Source organism: Triplophysa dalaica, chromosome 7, assembly GCF_015846415.1.
Source record: "Triplophysa dalaica isolate WHDGS20190420 chromosome 7, ASM1584641v1, whole genome shotgun sequence".
In the NCBI taxonomy this organism is placed as follows: domain Eukaryota; kingdom Metazoa; phylum Chordata; class Actinopteri; order Cypriniformes; family Nemacheilidae; genus Triplophysa; species Triplophysa dalaica.
Window position 1 is genome coordinate 12,200,360 of NC_079548.1, and position 14,576 is coordinate 12,214,935.

Below are 14,576 nucleotides of genomic sequence, written 5' to 3' on the forward strand. Positions count from 1 at the left end.
ACAATATAGTCTTAAAACAGATAAACACTCACAATTGGCCAGTATCCCTTTGCAGTATTTGTGAAACGATCGAAGCGAGAACAGGGGAGAGAATGTTTCTGATTTCTTCATCATCATAGACACCTCTAATGACCAGGTGAGTAACAGCTTCCTAAAAACCAATAGAGACAAATAAACTTGTCTTGATTCAAGGTATACACAATCCCTAATTTACCTAAATTCTGTTGCCATACTAAAAGAAAACAAGCAAGGCATCTAAAAGAAAGGTGTAATTACACCCATCAGAGTGTAAGTGATTAGAGCAGCTGAAAGAGTCAGTGGTTCTGATGAATGAAATCACAACAGGCCTCATTATAGAGAAATTGTGTAAGCTGTGTACCTCGCCTCAGGGTTGAGATGATCTTTGCTGAGCAGCATACCCAGCAAATTAAGAAGCGTGCTGAAATGCCTTTTGGTTGCCGTGGTAACTGTGCTGATGACAGCGCCGTCGAAAAGGGATGGGGATGAGGAGCTGAGGCTGCTTGAGATAAAATGATCATGCCTTGAGAAACACAAAGAGGGAGACAGAAAAAGAGAGAGAGGCTTGTCATGTGTGAGCTGAACAAAGGGCCACAATGCAATCACAAGACACTATTTGAGAATCTACACCGACTTCCACGAAAAGACATGCTACACATAATATCAGTAAATATTTACTTCCATTATATAAAAAAAGTCTACATTCTTCAAAATGTCTCCTATGTTTTACCAAGACAAAAGGAAAACAACTTTGAAACAACATGAACGTCAGTCAATGGTCTTCCTTGTTAAATTTATTGAGAATCCTGTGAACAATTTTACCTGGTACAGTGAGAGTAGAGGGTGTAAAGAACTGCATATTGGACCGCCGGGTGATGGACGGCCAATTCAGAGTGAATCACAACCAGATTATGACTGAGCAGGGAAAACACGGTTGGTGACAAAGCCCACATCTGCAACACATGCCATTTCATGTTATTACTTTTACAGTTTGTAGATCATTGCTGAACCCTTTCACAAATCCTTTAAAAAAGTGAATGACAACTGACCCCGATGAGCGAGTTCTTGGTGTTACCAATGGTGGTGAGAGCACTGAGATCGAATATGAGGATAAACTCTGCTCTCTCAGGGCTGAACTGCAGTTGGCTGAAGGCTGGGTGTTGTATATGGGGACATGCAGCAGGCAGACCCAGAAGACTCAGCAAACTGTTCAAAGCACAAGCCATCTCTCCCAAAACACGTTTATAAGCTGCCTCCAGGATGGGGATGTTCTTCAGACTCAGCACAGCATGATATACACCATGTGCTGCTGCCATCACCTGTAACAGAAACCTGAGACTGAGTGCTGTTTACTCGACACGCTGCGTGAATTCATTTATAGTGAGGTCATAAGGCATACTTCTCGTTGTCTGTGGAAACGCAACTCCAGAAGTTGGGAATTAGGAGCCAACAACTTTTCCACAAAAGTGGCGGGGAGTTTGGTGTTTATCTGGTCAACAATCTGCAAAAACGAAACCAAACAAATCTTTAAGTCGTATGTAAGTGAACACCAATTATAGCCGATCATGACATATTGCTCACCTAACAGCCAGCTAATGGATTGAAAGTTCAATCTTACCAGTGTTAGCAGGGTGAGGACAGACATGCTGTATTCTGGCCCACAGCCCTGGCAGCAGTCTAGCTGGTCCAGTCCATAAGAGATTACAGCATCAATCAGCTGACTGCCCAGGTCCATGCTTACCAGCAGTACACACACGCACTCATTACCAGCAGTCAGCACTATTTCGGAGAAGAACACCTGCTTGGCTGTGGTGACGCAAGCCAAAACACGGTTCAAAACCTGTCGTGAACAGAGCAGTAAAACGTGAGAGATTTTATACAGATCACTAAATGTGCTGTGGAAAAATACTTCCAAATAAAACACCAAACATCACTGTTATTGAAATTGATGAGGAATGATGACTCGTGTTGGATACATACATCAGCGACATATGCCTCCGTGATTGGTGGTCCTCGGATAGGATTGAAACGTTCTCCGATGCTGTGCACTACAGTGCTAAAGACTCTTAACAGGGCTGCCAGCTTTGGCAGGGATACTGTGGGTGGGGGAATATCCTCGTCCCCCGATTCTCCTGATACATGACTCAAATCCTACAAAGAAAAAAACCCTGAATGACTTAAAACATCTACAGATTACTATAAAACAAGAAATGTATCTACAAGTAACTAATTACCTCAGCATACGCCTCCATATCTTCCAAAAACTGACCCAACAGCGTAGTCGAAAAGGCCAAATCTGCCACCCAAAACTGCTCCAGACTCTGTAACCAGCCTTGAAGACATACAGAGACAGATCAGCCTCAAATATTGACATTATAAAATAGGTTTAAACTAAAAATATAACCAGTCTTACCAGACACCTGTTGAGTAAGATACTGTCTCTGTGTGTGATCTATATGCCAACCCACCAAAATATCCACTGTGTCCTACAAAACAAAGACAGGGGTTCGAACAGTCTCTAATACAAGTCTCAAATACAAAATTTGAAAAAATATATTTTAAAAAAGAGAAGCTGAAACCGCATTGGTGGATGCAGGTCATGCAGTTAAGTTTAGACACGCCACTACAAACGATTCCGATGAACTCTTCTGTAAAGCCAGTCTACTTACTCTAAAGTTTGTGCTGAATATGTGTGGATAACAACGGGCCACCAACAAAATACACTTCACACTTTGGCACAACAGTTCTGGTGTATCCAAGTTCTCCAAAATTGACTGAAGGCTGCTCATCACCAACTGAACAACGAAACATTTCAGCGATCAGGCCACAGTAATGAAACATAAGATTCTCTGTTGTGGTGCCACTTAACGGGCGGAGCGGAATAAATACCTGCATCACAGATGAAAAAGCCTTCTTCTCCCCTGCTGTTTCAAGTGCCTTGTGCACTGCCACAAGGTAGAGAAGCTTCACCTCATCCTTTGTGGACACAGTGAACTTGAGGAAGATCCATTTGAAGATCCTTTCGGCTTCATAACTGAGGGCGCCACAGAGCAATCCCAGGCAGCATGCAGCCTCCTGTCTGAGCTCCTGCAGGAGCTTACTACTACAAGGCCAAACAGAAACACTTGTCCGACAGTGCTTTAACATCTGAGAACTAGCCAACGTAAGTACATCATCATTAACTCCAGGAACACAGCTAAAAATAGAGTGAGCTCTGACGACACCCATTGTTTTAAAAATAGACCACACAATCATACCTCTCGTTCAATATGTCATTCAGGGTACTCAAAATGGAATCCAACTGTTTCACAAGGACCTGTAATTTGTATATACAAACAATACAGAATATAATTGTTAATGACTGTTTTAAGAGCCTTACAGGCACAAAAATAAATTTGTTTTTTACCTACCACTTTATTTTCAGAGTGCACAATGAACTCCCTCATTTGTTTCACGGTGGCCAGTCTGCGTTCCCGGTCATCTTCCCGTGAAGCTCGCCGCAGAAGATTAGCCAGACGAGACTCCTCAGAGTGAGCCAACGGTCGGTCTGCCAGATTAACGATAATGTGACAGTGTAAATAAATAAATATATTGAACTCCATAACTCTTAAGTATTCTCAAATTTTGCACTATCTATAAAAGAAATCTATTCAAAACATGAAACGTTTGAGCAGAGGCATTCTTGAGTTTTATCAACATTTACCCTGTGATTTCCTCATGTCCTTTGTAGCTAAAGCACGGTTTCCATGCTGAAATGTGGTTATATCAGTTGTCACATCATTGATTCTCAACTCTTGCCCCAGCGACTTCCAACCATAAGTATATTCTGAGAGGCCTCCATCATCGTCATATCCACCTACAAACAGAAACACTGTTATTTTTCGCAATTTCCATAACAACGGTATTTTGAAAAAGACATGGTTGTGCACTCTAACAATGGTTGAAATGTAGGTGCTATGCATCTATTGTGTCCCGCCTAATCTAGCTTTCTCTTTCAATTTCTATAAACTGAAACCTTCAACAGTGAAAGACACCAAAGATCCTTTAACAAAAGCTATAAGGTTTTATAAAAACATTGTAAAACACAAAGTGGATGTCATTTAGTTCATTAAACATATGGCCAAGCTCGCAAGCAGCACACACCTCCTTCTTCGAGTGTGTCTGAGGCAGGGAAGGCGTCATTGTGGTGTGATGGGGTGCCAGGCTGGTCAGAGGGCAGAGTGTCGAAATGAACTTCTGAACCGTGGTCTCTGGAGAAACTGCACTTCACACCGTCCTGGCTGGCTGACACACCGTCGCTTCTGTAAAGAATGCCATACTGCGTCAGACCAACCTGTCCATGTTGAGGCCCACTTTCAGAAGAGGAGGGCATAATAATGAAACCTGACCTTATTTATATTTATTGTTTTACTTGAGAGAAAAGCCTTAGAAGTTGCTCTTCTAAAAGATCACACGTCTAAAACACCATCATTTAACATCATCTTTCCAGAGGCCCTGAGGTTGGTTGACAAGTCTATCTCAAGAATTACAATGTTATGAGGCAAGTATAACATGTAAGTATATCAAAACCAAATGTATATTTAAAAAAATGTTTATAACGATTGAATCCGTTCAATAATCCTTAATGTCAAATATTTTATCTAAGATATTAAATTATAAGGGACAATTTCCCGAATATTTTTTTATTAACATCATAGAAACTTCCAATTCTTAACAGCTAGGTGGTGGATAATAAAACGAAGTCAACGCAGACTAAAGTTATCTATGAATTTTACACGCAATTCTGACAATTCTATCGAGAAATTATGGAGAAGACGTCATTTGACGTTACTGTGATTTCATTCTCCACAGCAACAAGTAATGCAACCCAACTAACAGAGAAAATCTAAAATGTGGCGTTTATATTAGTGTACAGCCTGTTAATAATCATCCACAATGTACAACCAGATAATCAATAGTTCTTCTATTATGATAACCTTTATTCATTGATAAATTACAATGCTGTCCTGTAGTTTTGACGGTATTGAGATGAATTATTATATGGCTTAGAAAGTTTTACTATTTGATTGCCAGACACGCTGAATATTTCATTTATCAAACATTGTCCCGTTTCCACGCAAAGTTCAATGCACTCACAACTTCAACTCTGGTCAGTTTGCTTTCCTGACAAACAGAACCACACAAAATACTGCCTTTGACATTCAGACTAATTCAGTTGGCTTAACCGAGTAAACTAGGGATATACGAACATTAAAAGTAGTAAGTTTTAAAGTTGGATATCACACAATAGTTGCACGAGTAAAGAGTGCGAAGCATATGTTGCTAGTTTATAAAGTGACATGAGCATGTGGAAATAAAACGAGGCTGCAACTTTACTGAATGACTGGAAAACTAATTCAATTCTCTAAAACGAGTATTGTACGTTACTTCGTGTAACAAAACCACCACACTTTACCCTCAACAATAATAAGAACATAACGTTGGATAGCTGATGGCTAAACGAATAAGACCACACGCGTGTTCCTTCACATAAACCACAGATGAATACCACAACACAACAGAATGTCCACCGAAGACAAACCAATCACTGCACGTACGGTCACATTTTACTCATTTTTTTACAAATCCAGCTGGCGGACAGCAGTCCACATGGTAAATTTCGTCAGTGTTCAACGATTATTGGGTTAGCTTGTGCTAGCGCTAGCTAACCAGCCTCGAAGAACGTGATCGTTTGACGTTTGTCAGCTTCACCGCGTGACAACTTAACAAAGATTTCAACACTCTTGAGCACCCAAAGCGTCGTAAATTGTGATAAAAGGTTACTTCTTCGAAATGGCTTTTTAAAAAGCACCTCGCGTGAATAAAGACAGCGCTGCTGTTCGATAAAAGGACGGACGAGATTAAGGCCTCGGTGAAGCCTCGGTCTATTGTGCGAAGACTCAACCGACAGTTACGCTACTGACCTGGGCTGCCAGTCATTCCAGTTTCGCTGCAGTTTGTGGGCGCTGCTCAGCCGAGACCCGAAGGCTTTGCGGCTCATTACCTTTGCGAAGACAGCATGACCCGTCTAACACGGGAAAAAGCAACTCCTAATTTCAGCTTTCACTTTATGTCCATGCACAGGTTTGAAATACACTGTGTGTGTTTGAAACTGAGAGGCAGTGAGCGGCCTGACCCTCCCATCTATTTCTCTCCGCTCCTCGATTCAGCGCTGGCGGTTAGTTCACACAGCGTCGGCGCCATCTGCCGGTAAATAAAATAACGTCATCTCTATTGTTATTTGGAGTGACGATAAGACAATGTATGTCCCTTGGTGTAAATGCACAATTGTTGATGGCAGAACAATGGAATTTTGTATCTAGTTGTTCTTTATATTTGTAGCTGGAGACGATAAATAGAAAAAATAATTGGGCTTAACAAACAAAAGATGAATGTGACATTTCATCCTAATTTGACTGGAAGCAGAAAATAGAAACATCTGTTGCTTTAGCTAGATTCTCCTACTGTGTGGTTGCCTAGTGACAGCAGGAATGTGTTGAACATACAGAGATCTGCAGGTGGAACCAGAGGGAGCAAGAAAACAATGTAAACAGCGCATTCATTGCTGTTTAATTAAAACTTGTCTTGGCATTAAGTCAAACATTTACAAGTATGCATATTATGTTACGATTTGCCTTCAGGTGACCAAAGCTCTTTGTCCCACTTATTTTATTCAACATATTAGGGAAAAAAGTACATTTTAAGAAATGCAGATGTAAATTGGTGGTGGTGGAAATGAAAACTAAGGAATGATTTTGTTTTGACAGGCTTTTTGCTGTTTGGGAGAATTATATCCCAGTCAGATATTCCCATTTTAATTTTGGGGCTTTATATTTGCTACATTGCTCTTCATATCACACATGCAAAAAACCTTGCAGAAAAACACAATACCCAATAGAAACCATCATAAAAATGTAATGGTTTCCATTAAAATATCATTATAGCTTTTTCGACAAAGAACATTACAAATTTCCTTTTGTATTGCGTTTTGGGAATTATTCCAATAGGTTTAATGTTACACACCGCAATAGAATCCATCGCATACGAGTGCCAATGTGACCATTACATTCATTTACTGATGTATTTTGGGCAGGGTTTGACAGTTTTTTTTCAGAAGGGACTACACTAGGCCTAAATTTTCTCCATTGTTCTCTCTATTCATTACCCGCCCTATGAGTTAACAGGACGCAATTTTTCATATCTTCATGTTTCAACAGATTTTCTAGTAAATTATCTGGGGATTTAAACATTTACCACGTGAAGTTGGTGTGACCATAGTACAGCTGTGACCACTTTAATCATTCAGTGGCTAAAGCTGAATTAATAAAGAAATTAAATTAATTTCAAGGTTCACTGGATGTGTTTGGTATATCATAACATTTCCTTTCCCAAGGTTAGATATTGATATTTGCATATCTGTCCACCACACCCACACTGCATAATTGTATCACAAGATGGCAGCAAGGAGCTTAAAGAGATTTCTGAGACATCAGGATGATAAAAAATATTTTTTACTCCAATTTTTTTATGACAAATATAGACTGTATACAATGACACCATGCAATTACATGAAACATGCATGGCATTCCATTCAGCTGTTCAAAAGAGATGGTCCACTGAGAACTGCACATTCTGTCCTTCGGAGAATATGATTCTATGGTTTGTGGCCCAATCCCTGCCCACCCCAATGCATGCAGGTTGCTAAGCAACAATATGCACAATAAATACTGTAGCAATAAAGAGGATGTCAGACAAGAAAGGTCACAGAAATAACAGCTGGTAATTTATCGAGGTTTATGGAGATGATCTGTCTTCATAATGTTCTTAGTTCTCATAAGATACTGTATATAACTACTCTCAAAATGACCTATTACACATGGAAAAACATATGTAAACATGTTCACTGATCTGCAAGTCTGCTGGTTGAAAGCGGTTGATAAAATTCTACGGGAATGGAAGGTCAAAATAACATTCACATTATTAGCAATATATCCAGCTACTCAGTTGTCCTGCAAACAGGAAGTGACACTGAAAATGTCAGGGATGTTGAATATCTTGCATGCATTATCGTCTGCAATACACCAGAGGGATTTACAACCAATGTGAGGAAATAAGTAATCATAGAAGTCTACCGAAAAATATCAATTTAGGCATGCAGAGACCTTAGGAACAGAAAGACCAAGAAGAGCACTAAAAAAGTAGCCTATAGTACTTAAGTATACATAGCCAAATTTATTTTTACATTATTTAGGGAGTTGAGACAGAGTGGGCAAACAGTCCTAATCTCATTGTCTTTCATACTCTAAAAAAATATTGTGCAGACTTAACAAAAAAATTAGTGCAACAGTTTGCATCAATATTTTTGAGTTGTGACAACTTTTAACAAAATTAAGTTCATCCAACAAACTACTTTGGGTCAGACAGATTACATTTTTAATTTGTATTTTTAAGTAACATCAGCTTAAAAATTGTTGCTCGTAATTTTTTTTTTTTTAAGTTATTCCAACTTTTTTTAAAAACTAATTTAATCAAAGACGCTGGTTGCAAATACACTTTTTTATTTTATATCTCAATTTACAAACATAACAATTAGCGGTCAAGAGCTATAACCAAATATAACCAAAAAACCCATGAAATGACTGGCGTGCGTGTGCCATTCGCCAAGCCCATTGGCGTTTTAAATTACTCTCGGAGATGATATAGGTTCTCAAGATCAAACCCCAGTCTGTCTCTCAACACAACGTCGAGAGACTGACTGAAGGGGAAATTAAGTTATCTAGTCAATTACTTTCTAGTTACTGCAATTTAAATATTGTCACACAGATTTTTAGTTTAAAATTACACACAATATTAAGCTTAAGTAATTATCAACATTATTAAGTCAGCACAGCTCATCAAAATAGAGTTTCACACTTAAAAGTTTGAATTATACCATAAATATCAATTTGTTACTTGTACCAATTCATTCAATTGAGTTGTGCCAACTCATGCCATAAATTATTTTTTAGAGTGCAGGAGACTTTAGCATTTCCTGGACATTTCGTTAAAGGATTCTATAAAAAATGTTAACACAGATAGAATGCACAACACTTAAATCAAATCAAACTCATTATGCAAATTGTTATGCACTCATTATGCCATATCTGACAGTTATTATGACGTCATCACCAATAATGACATAATTACTTGTTGTTACATCACCACTAATCACTATGTCATCACCCATGCAAATCGCTATTCAAGTGCCAATTTTTTGTATGAGCAGGTATCAATTGTAAGCTCTACAACAATTATAGAGAGTGAAATGTTTTATCTTGTCAGCATATCAGCTTATTTGAACATCAAAATCAATATTAGACCCAACAAGATATTTTTAGCTTGCTTGTCTGAGTTCATCTACTCACACAGATCATGGGTACACCCAATGATGCACTGGAAATGTCTAGAAACATTGTTGGCTGGGTTTAAAGCTTCGTGATGCAGTGAACGGAGTTAGGTTCTATAAATATAATGTTTAAAGATTTAGTTTTATATTAGTATTATAAAGGTCACCCAGGTTGATGTAAAATCGAAAAGCTGTCTAAGAAAGACATATTGGTGCATGAAAGATTTATTGAAAGACACTTTTGTGTCTGTAAAACACAACCACTATTATTTGTCTACATACAAATCTTTTCGTTATACAAGACAGAAAACGGCAACAAAATAAACTGAAAACCTCAATAAGAAGCCACATTCAGCAACATTGTTGTCTTACTTAAATGGAAGTCTTCTTCAGTTAACAATGAGTCCTCTTGTGTGGTGCCTCCCTTATGTTGCTATACAGACGGCAGTCCTCCTAACAGAGATAAGAGAAAATCTGGCCCTTTAATAGCATGAGTTCCGTAGTCCTCAAGATAAAACAGACCCACTATCAACTGCAAGACATTGTGAGATGAGCCTAATGGAACTAACCGAACAGTGTGAAGTGGGTGTGAAGTAACCTCAGAGACAAGCTGGAAATCACAATCCTTCCAACAAATGATTACATGATGAAATATTGAAGGAAGATCTTGTAGTTCACATGGATATGTTTGGGGGTGTTGAATTACTTATTCTAGCTGCTCGAGTTAGAGATTTTCAATACGAATCTGAATAAATAAAAACTGTTATAAATTTTTGTTTATTTGTTTATTTATTTGTTTATTTATTAACACATTAGTTAACATACATATATTACTTACAACAAGTGTATCAAACATTACATACTGGCACAAAATATTAGGCCCCTTCTGGCATCTTTCTTTCCCACTCCCTCTCTCTCAAGCACAGTCTGATGTCAGAGTTCTGGACCTGACCATGTAGGAAGAGTCCAACAAAAAGAAGGGGTTGAGAACGGCTCACACACCCTCTTATATCCCCAGCACTATACACAGTCCTGTGGCGCACACACATCAGATCTCAATCTCATCTCAAATGCACTAAAAATGCTCTGCTGGGATTTGTGTTTAGTTCTGCTGCTCAATGACTTCTCAGTGTGGGCTCTGCCTTCAACTAACATCAAGATCACACAAGGTGAGTGCCATCACAACCAAAGACAAAGGCAAACACACACAGTTATTTTTTAACTTTTCAAAACTTTTTGAAGACAGAGAATAGACCAGTGCTGGTTTGCCAAATAAAGACCATCAGAGGATTTAAGCTCTGAAGGTGTCTTTCTTTGTCAAATTGTTAATGAGGTATCTCTTCATAACTGTTCATATTACACAGATGTCATGAGCCAGTTTTTATATATCCTCAATTGATTTCCATGAGAAAAAGTCTCCTTAAAGGATTTAGTTTTCTTAAATCTTCTGGAAGTTTTCTAAATAAGATTACAATTTAAATACATACAAGAAATTTTTTTTTATAAATTTTATTAACTGATATAGTGTCATTTTCATAAAGTGTATTTTTCAACTGCGTGCAAAATAAATTCATTCCATAAGATGCCTTACATTTTTGATTTAACCAAATTGGCTTTACAACTAACTTAAACTTTGATTATATTAAGTTGAAATAGATTTTTTTAAGATTTATTTTATAATTTGAATCCAAGTGACTTGTAAAGTCGATTTGATTTAACTAAAACATTTTAGTAATCCTTTGAACTCAAATTTTTAAGATGAAATATGTAAATTGTTTACAGCTGTAATTCTTTTTGCTGCATACACTTTTTTCTAAATTGAACACAGGTTGTTGATGTAAAAAGGAAACAGCGACAGTATATTTCGCAATAAATTAGAAACTTTCCAGATGATGTTATTAATAACTTAATAATGTGTTTTATATCTTTGGGGGATTATGTCATTTCAGCACTGCCCCTACAACTATCAGACTTGAACCAGCCCGTTACATGTCCACTTTTCTGGACTGAATTTGAAGGCTACTGCTACCGTTTTTTCCCTCTGAACCGGACCTGGGCTGAAGCAGATCTTTACTGTGCAGAGTTTTCCAATGGACACAAATCAGCCAAGCTCGCCTCCATCCACAGGTACAAATATTTTTGAAATGTTAGTTGGACAAGGTACAAAGAATGCTGAGATTCCATGTTTACAGTTTGGAGAATTTGTCTGCACCTTTTGATAGCTTTTTTTTGCCATATATAGCTGGGAAGAAAACGTGTTTGTGTATGACCTCGTGAATAGCCGTGTACCAGGAATTCCAACAGACATTTGGATTGGCCTTCATGATAGGAGACAGGTGAATGTGATCACATACTATTTCATTGTATCAATAACATCATTCATGTATTATGTTTTGTTTAATTGATGCAAATTCGGTAAATTCTGTACTCAATTGCATTGTTAAAATTGATTAAAAACGTCACACATTTGATTAATCCACTACTGACATCATTTTTATTTATAGCCCTGACTATGTAACCCCTGACTCATAATTTAATGAAAGAAAAATATGGTTTCGATAAGTGATGTTTAATCATTTCCAGTCAAGTTGAAGCCAACAAACTCTTCCAGCAAAGTGTGGTGGTGTGTAAAGCATGTATGGACAACACACCGTCTGATCTGTAATGAGGATGTCTATAAACCTGCTTTGGGGAGTTCCTCAGACATCGCTATAAAATGAACCTATGCATGACAGAAAAGCTTTGGTTAAAATGCCAGGGTCAAAGGGCAAATGTGACAGCGTTAATAATCAATGTTTGTTGCTAGGAGGCACTTTGGAGTGGACAGATGGGTCACCTTATGAATACAGTTACTGGGACGGAAACCAGCCAGATGATGGCATTCATCGAATCCCAGAGGAGGAGGATTGTGTGGAGATCTGGTACAGACAAAACAGTGGTTAGTTTTCATTAACGTTGTGTTCCTTTTGTTCATATTATAATGTTGCAAATAATCCATCACCAGTGCACACAAAATAAACAAAATAAAACATGATTTTGACCAATAACATTATATAATTTATTATTTCAACACATATTGTGATAGTGTTGTTATCAGGATTTTTATGTTTTGCCACATCTTGTAGTGAAAATATATCGTGACAGCCTTATTTTATGGATATTTTTAAAGGTCCAGTGTATAAAATTTAGCGTCATCTAGCGGTGGGGTTGCGAATTCCAACGAATGCCTCACTCCATTTTTGTAATCGATTGCTAACCTGTATTGTTTGCATTCTTTCTTTTCATCTTTTGCAGGTTTAAGGTCTTGGAATGACAATAGTTGTGCTAAAGCTTTTCCATTCGTATGCAAGATCCCCTCACTGGAAAATTAACTTTTCACCACATCACAGACTTTATATTTAGTTCTTTACAGTCATTATGACATCACAACATCCCTCAGTCACAGTAAAGCAAGGACGTTTTCCTCTCATCTTCATCCCTGCAGTGATGATGGACTCCCTTCAGCTTCTCAGCTGCACTTTACTTCAATTTCAAGCCCCATCCGTGTTGTCATAGCACTGTTCATATGGGAGTTGTTAGACCGTGTGTGAGTCATGACACAGAGACATTCCTCCATTCCAGTCTTTTGGAAATTACACGTTTTCTTCCCTGTAGAGTTTCTATTGATTACCCATGTTGATATTGGATATTGATGTTAGTGCTATTGTTGAATATTACGTATCAGTCAGTTCCTGCACCGGTCTCGATACAGATAGTGAGTTACACCAAAGGAGTTCTAGAGAGTTTAGAAGAGCACTGAACCGGTGAATGTTTTCAATAAGAACTAAGCTCCACGCCCTTTACCAGATGCCTGCTCATGATGTAAGGACATAATTGCTTGTATATGATGGTTATTATGAAATGTCTTCTCATCATGATTTACATGCGTTTTTAAAGTGTGACAAACATTGAGAGAATATGTGTATTTGTGCAATGTTTCCAAAGTCTGGAACTGGTCTAGCATCCAGAGTGCTATCTGTACATTGATCTAAAACTGCATAAGATAGTGTAAGAATTCAGATTTTTTGTTGACTGCAGAGCTTCAAAAGCCAGAAAGAGCTTAACCTTAGCCTGGCAGATGACCTTTCATGCTTTCTTTCTATCTTATGGATCATGCCAATTAAGGATCAGAAAATCTGTTCCTTGTGCACACAGCTCGGTAAGTTAAACAACTTGATGAACCTACATTGTAATGATTGGCCTCCTTTCTGAATTTAAATCAAACAGGCCACACCCACAGGATGCTGAAATGAGAGTAAATATCATTGGTCTAGCAAAAGTGTTGCTTTAAAGGGATACTTCACCCAAGAATTAAAATTCTGTCATCATTTACTAACATTTGAGTTGTTCCAAATGTGTATAAACTTCTTTGTTCTGATGAACACAGAGAAAATATTTGGAATATTGCTTATGACTAAACACCCATTGACTACCATAGTAGGAAAAAAACACCCAAACTACAAAGAATTTCTCTTAGTTTTTGTAGAGTTCAGTAGAAATGAAAGCTTGGATTTATATAGCTATAGACTTACACTCTAAAAAACCTGTAAAAATAGGGCACACCACACTGTTTTAATATGAAGGAATGTTCTATATTAATTTTTACCGTTGTTTTACCTGTATTTTACAATTTGCACTGCATTTAATTACATTTTAGCATTAATGGAAATGTTCGTAAATTAAACAAGTATGTACTCATAATATTCTGCAAGTACTTTGTCCTTTATACGTTTTTTTTTTACAGTTTTTTAACATTGAAACCTCAGCTGTAGGAACCAGGTAATTGTGTAACTGTTAAGCCATGAAACTACACCTGGGTATATAAAACATTCATTTTAAAATATGCCAAGATGAAGTTTCTATTTATTTTAGATGTAATCTCAGATGTAAACATGGTAGTTTTGATCATTATGTGCTTGACACAGAGCCAGGACTCATGTGGACAGTGGGGTTAAGCTGTTCCCGTTGGATGGAGACAGCAATTAAGTGACTAATCTCTCAGTCTTATAGCTCTCATAGGAAATATTTATCCACAAACAAGACTTTAATCATTTCAATGCTTCAATAAGTGAATCATTGCATTTGCAAAAATATT

The 14,576-nt window shown here is 37.7% G+C and overlaps 2 protein-coding genes across 4 annotated transcripts in view; one reads left to right on the top strand and one right to left on the bottom strand.

The window, feature by feature from the left end:
• smg1 (SMG1 nonsense mediated mRNA decay associated PI3K related kinase) overlaps positions 1-6,756 on the bottom strand; it is a 29,914-nt gene extending 23,158 nt beyond the window's left edge. For all 3 annotated transcript variants that reach the window (XM_056753835.1, XM_056753834.1, XM_056753833.1), the window contains exons 1-16: positions 5,982-6,756; positions 4,162-4,319; positions 3,722-3,874; positions 3,429-3,565; positions 3,276-3,334; positions 2,908-3,121; positions 2,688-2,813; positions 2,432-2,504; positions 2,253-2,350; positions 1,999-2,169; positions 1,637-1,858; positions 1,418-1,519; positions 1,068-1,337; positions 841-971; positions 380-541; positions 33-151 (exon numbers count right to left, since the gene is read on the bottom strand). In XM_056753835.1, coding sequence (XP_056609813.1) covers positions 33-151; positions 380-541; positions 841-971; positions 1,068-1,337; positions 1,418-1,519; positions 1,637-1,858; positions 1,999-2,169; positions 2,253-2,350; positions 2,432-2,504; positions 2,688-2,813; positions 2,908-3,121; positions 3,276-3,334; positions 3,429-3,565; positions 3,722-3,874; positions 4,162-4,319; positions 5,982-6,058 — 2,272 coding nt within the window. In that variant the 5' untranslated portion in view covers positions 6,059-6,756. The remainder of the gene's footprint in view (positions 1-32; positions 152-379; positions 542-840; positions 972-1,067; positions 1,338-1,417; positions 1,520-1,636; positions 1,859-1,998; positions 2,170-2,252; positions 2,351-2,431; positions 2,505-2,687; positions 2,814-2,907; positions 3,122-3,275; positions 3,335-3,428; positions 3,566-3,721; positions 3,875-4,161; positions 4,320-5,981) is intronic.
• A 2,704-nt stretch (positions 6,757-9,460) lies between these two features.
• clec19a (C-type lectin domain containing 19A) lies at positions 9,461-14,111 on the top strand. Its single transcript, XM_056753838.1, has 5 exons — positions 9,461-10,611; positions 11,392-11,569; positions 11,685-11,778; positions 12,252-12,380; positions 12,737-14,111. Exons 1-5 carry the CDS (start codon positions 10,524-10,526, stop codon positions 12,740-12,742), a joined length of 495 nt encoding a protein of 164 aa, XP_056609816.1. The 5' UTR covers positions 9,461-10,523; the 3' UTR covers positions 12,743-14,111.
• The last annotated feature ends 465 nt before the right edge of the window (positions 14,112-14,576 follow it).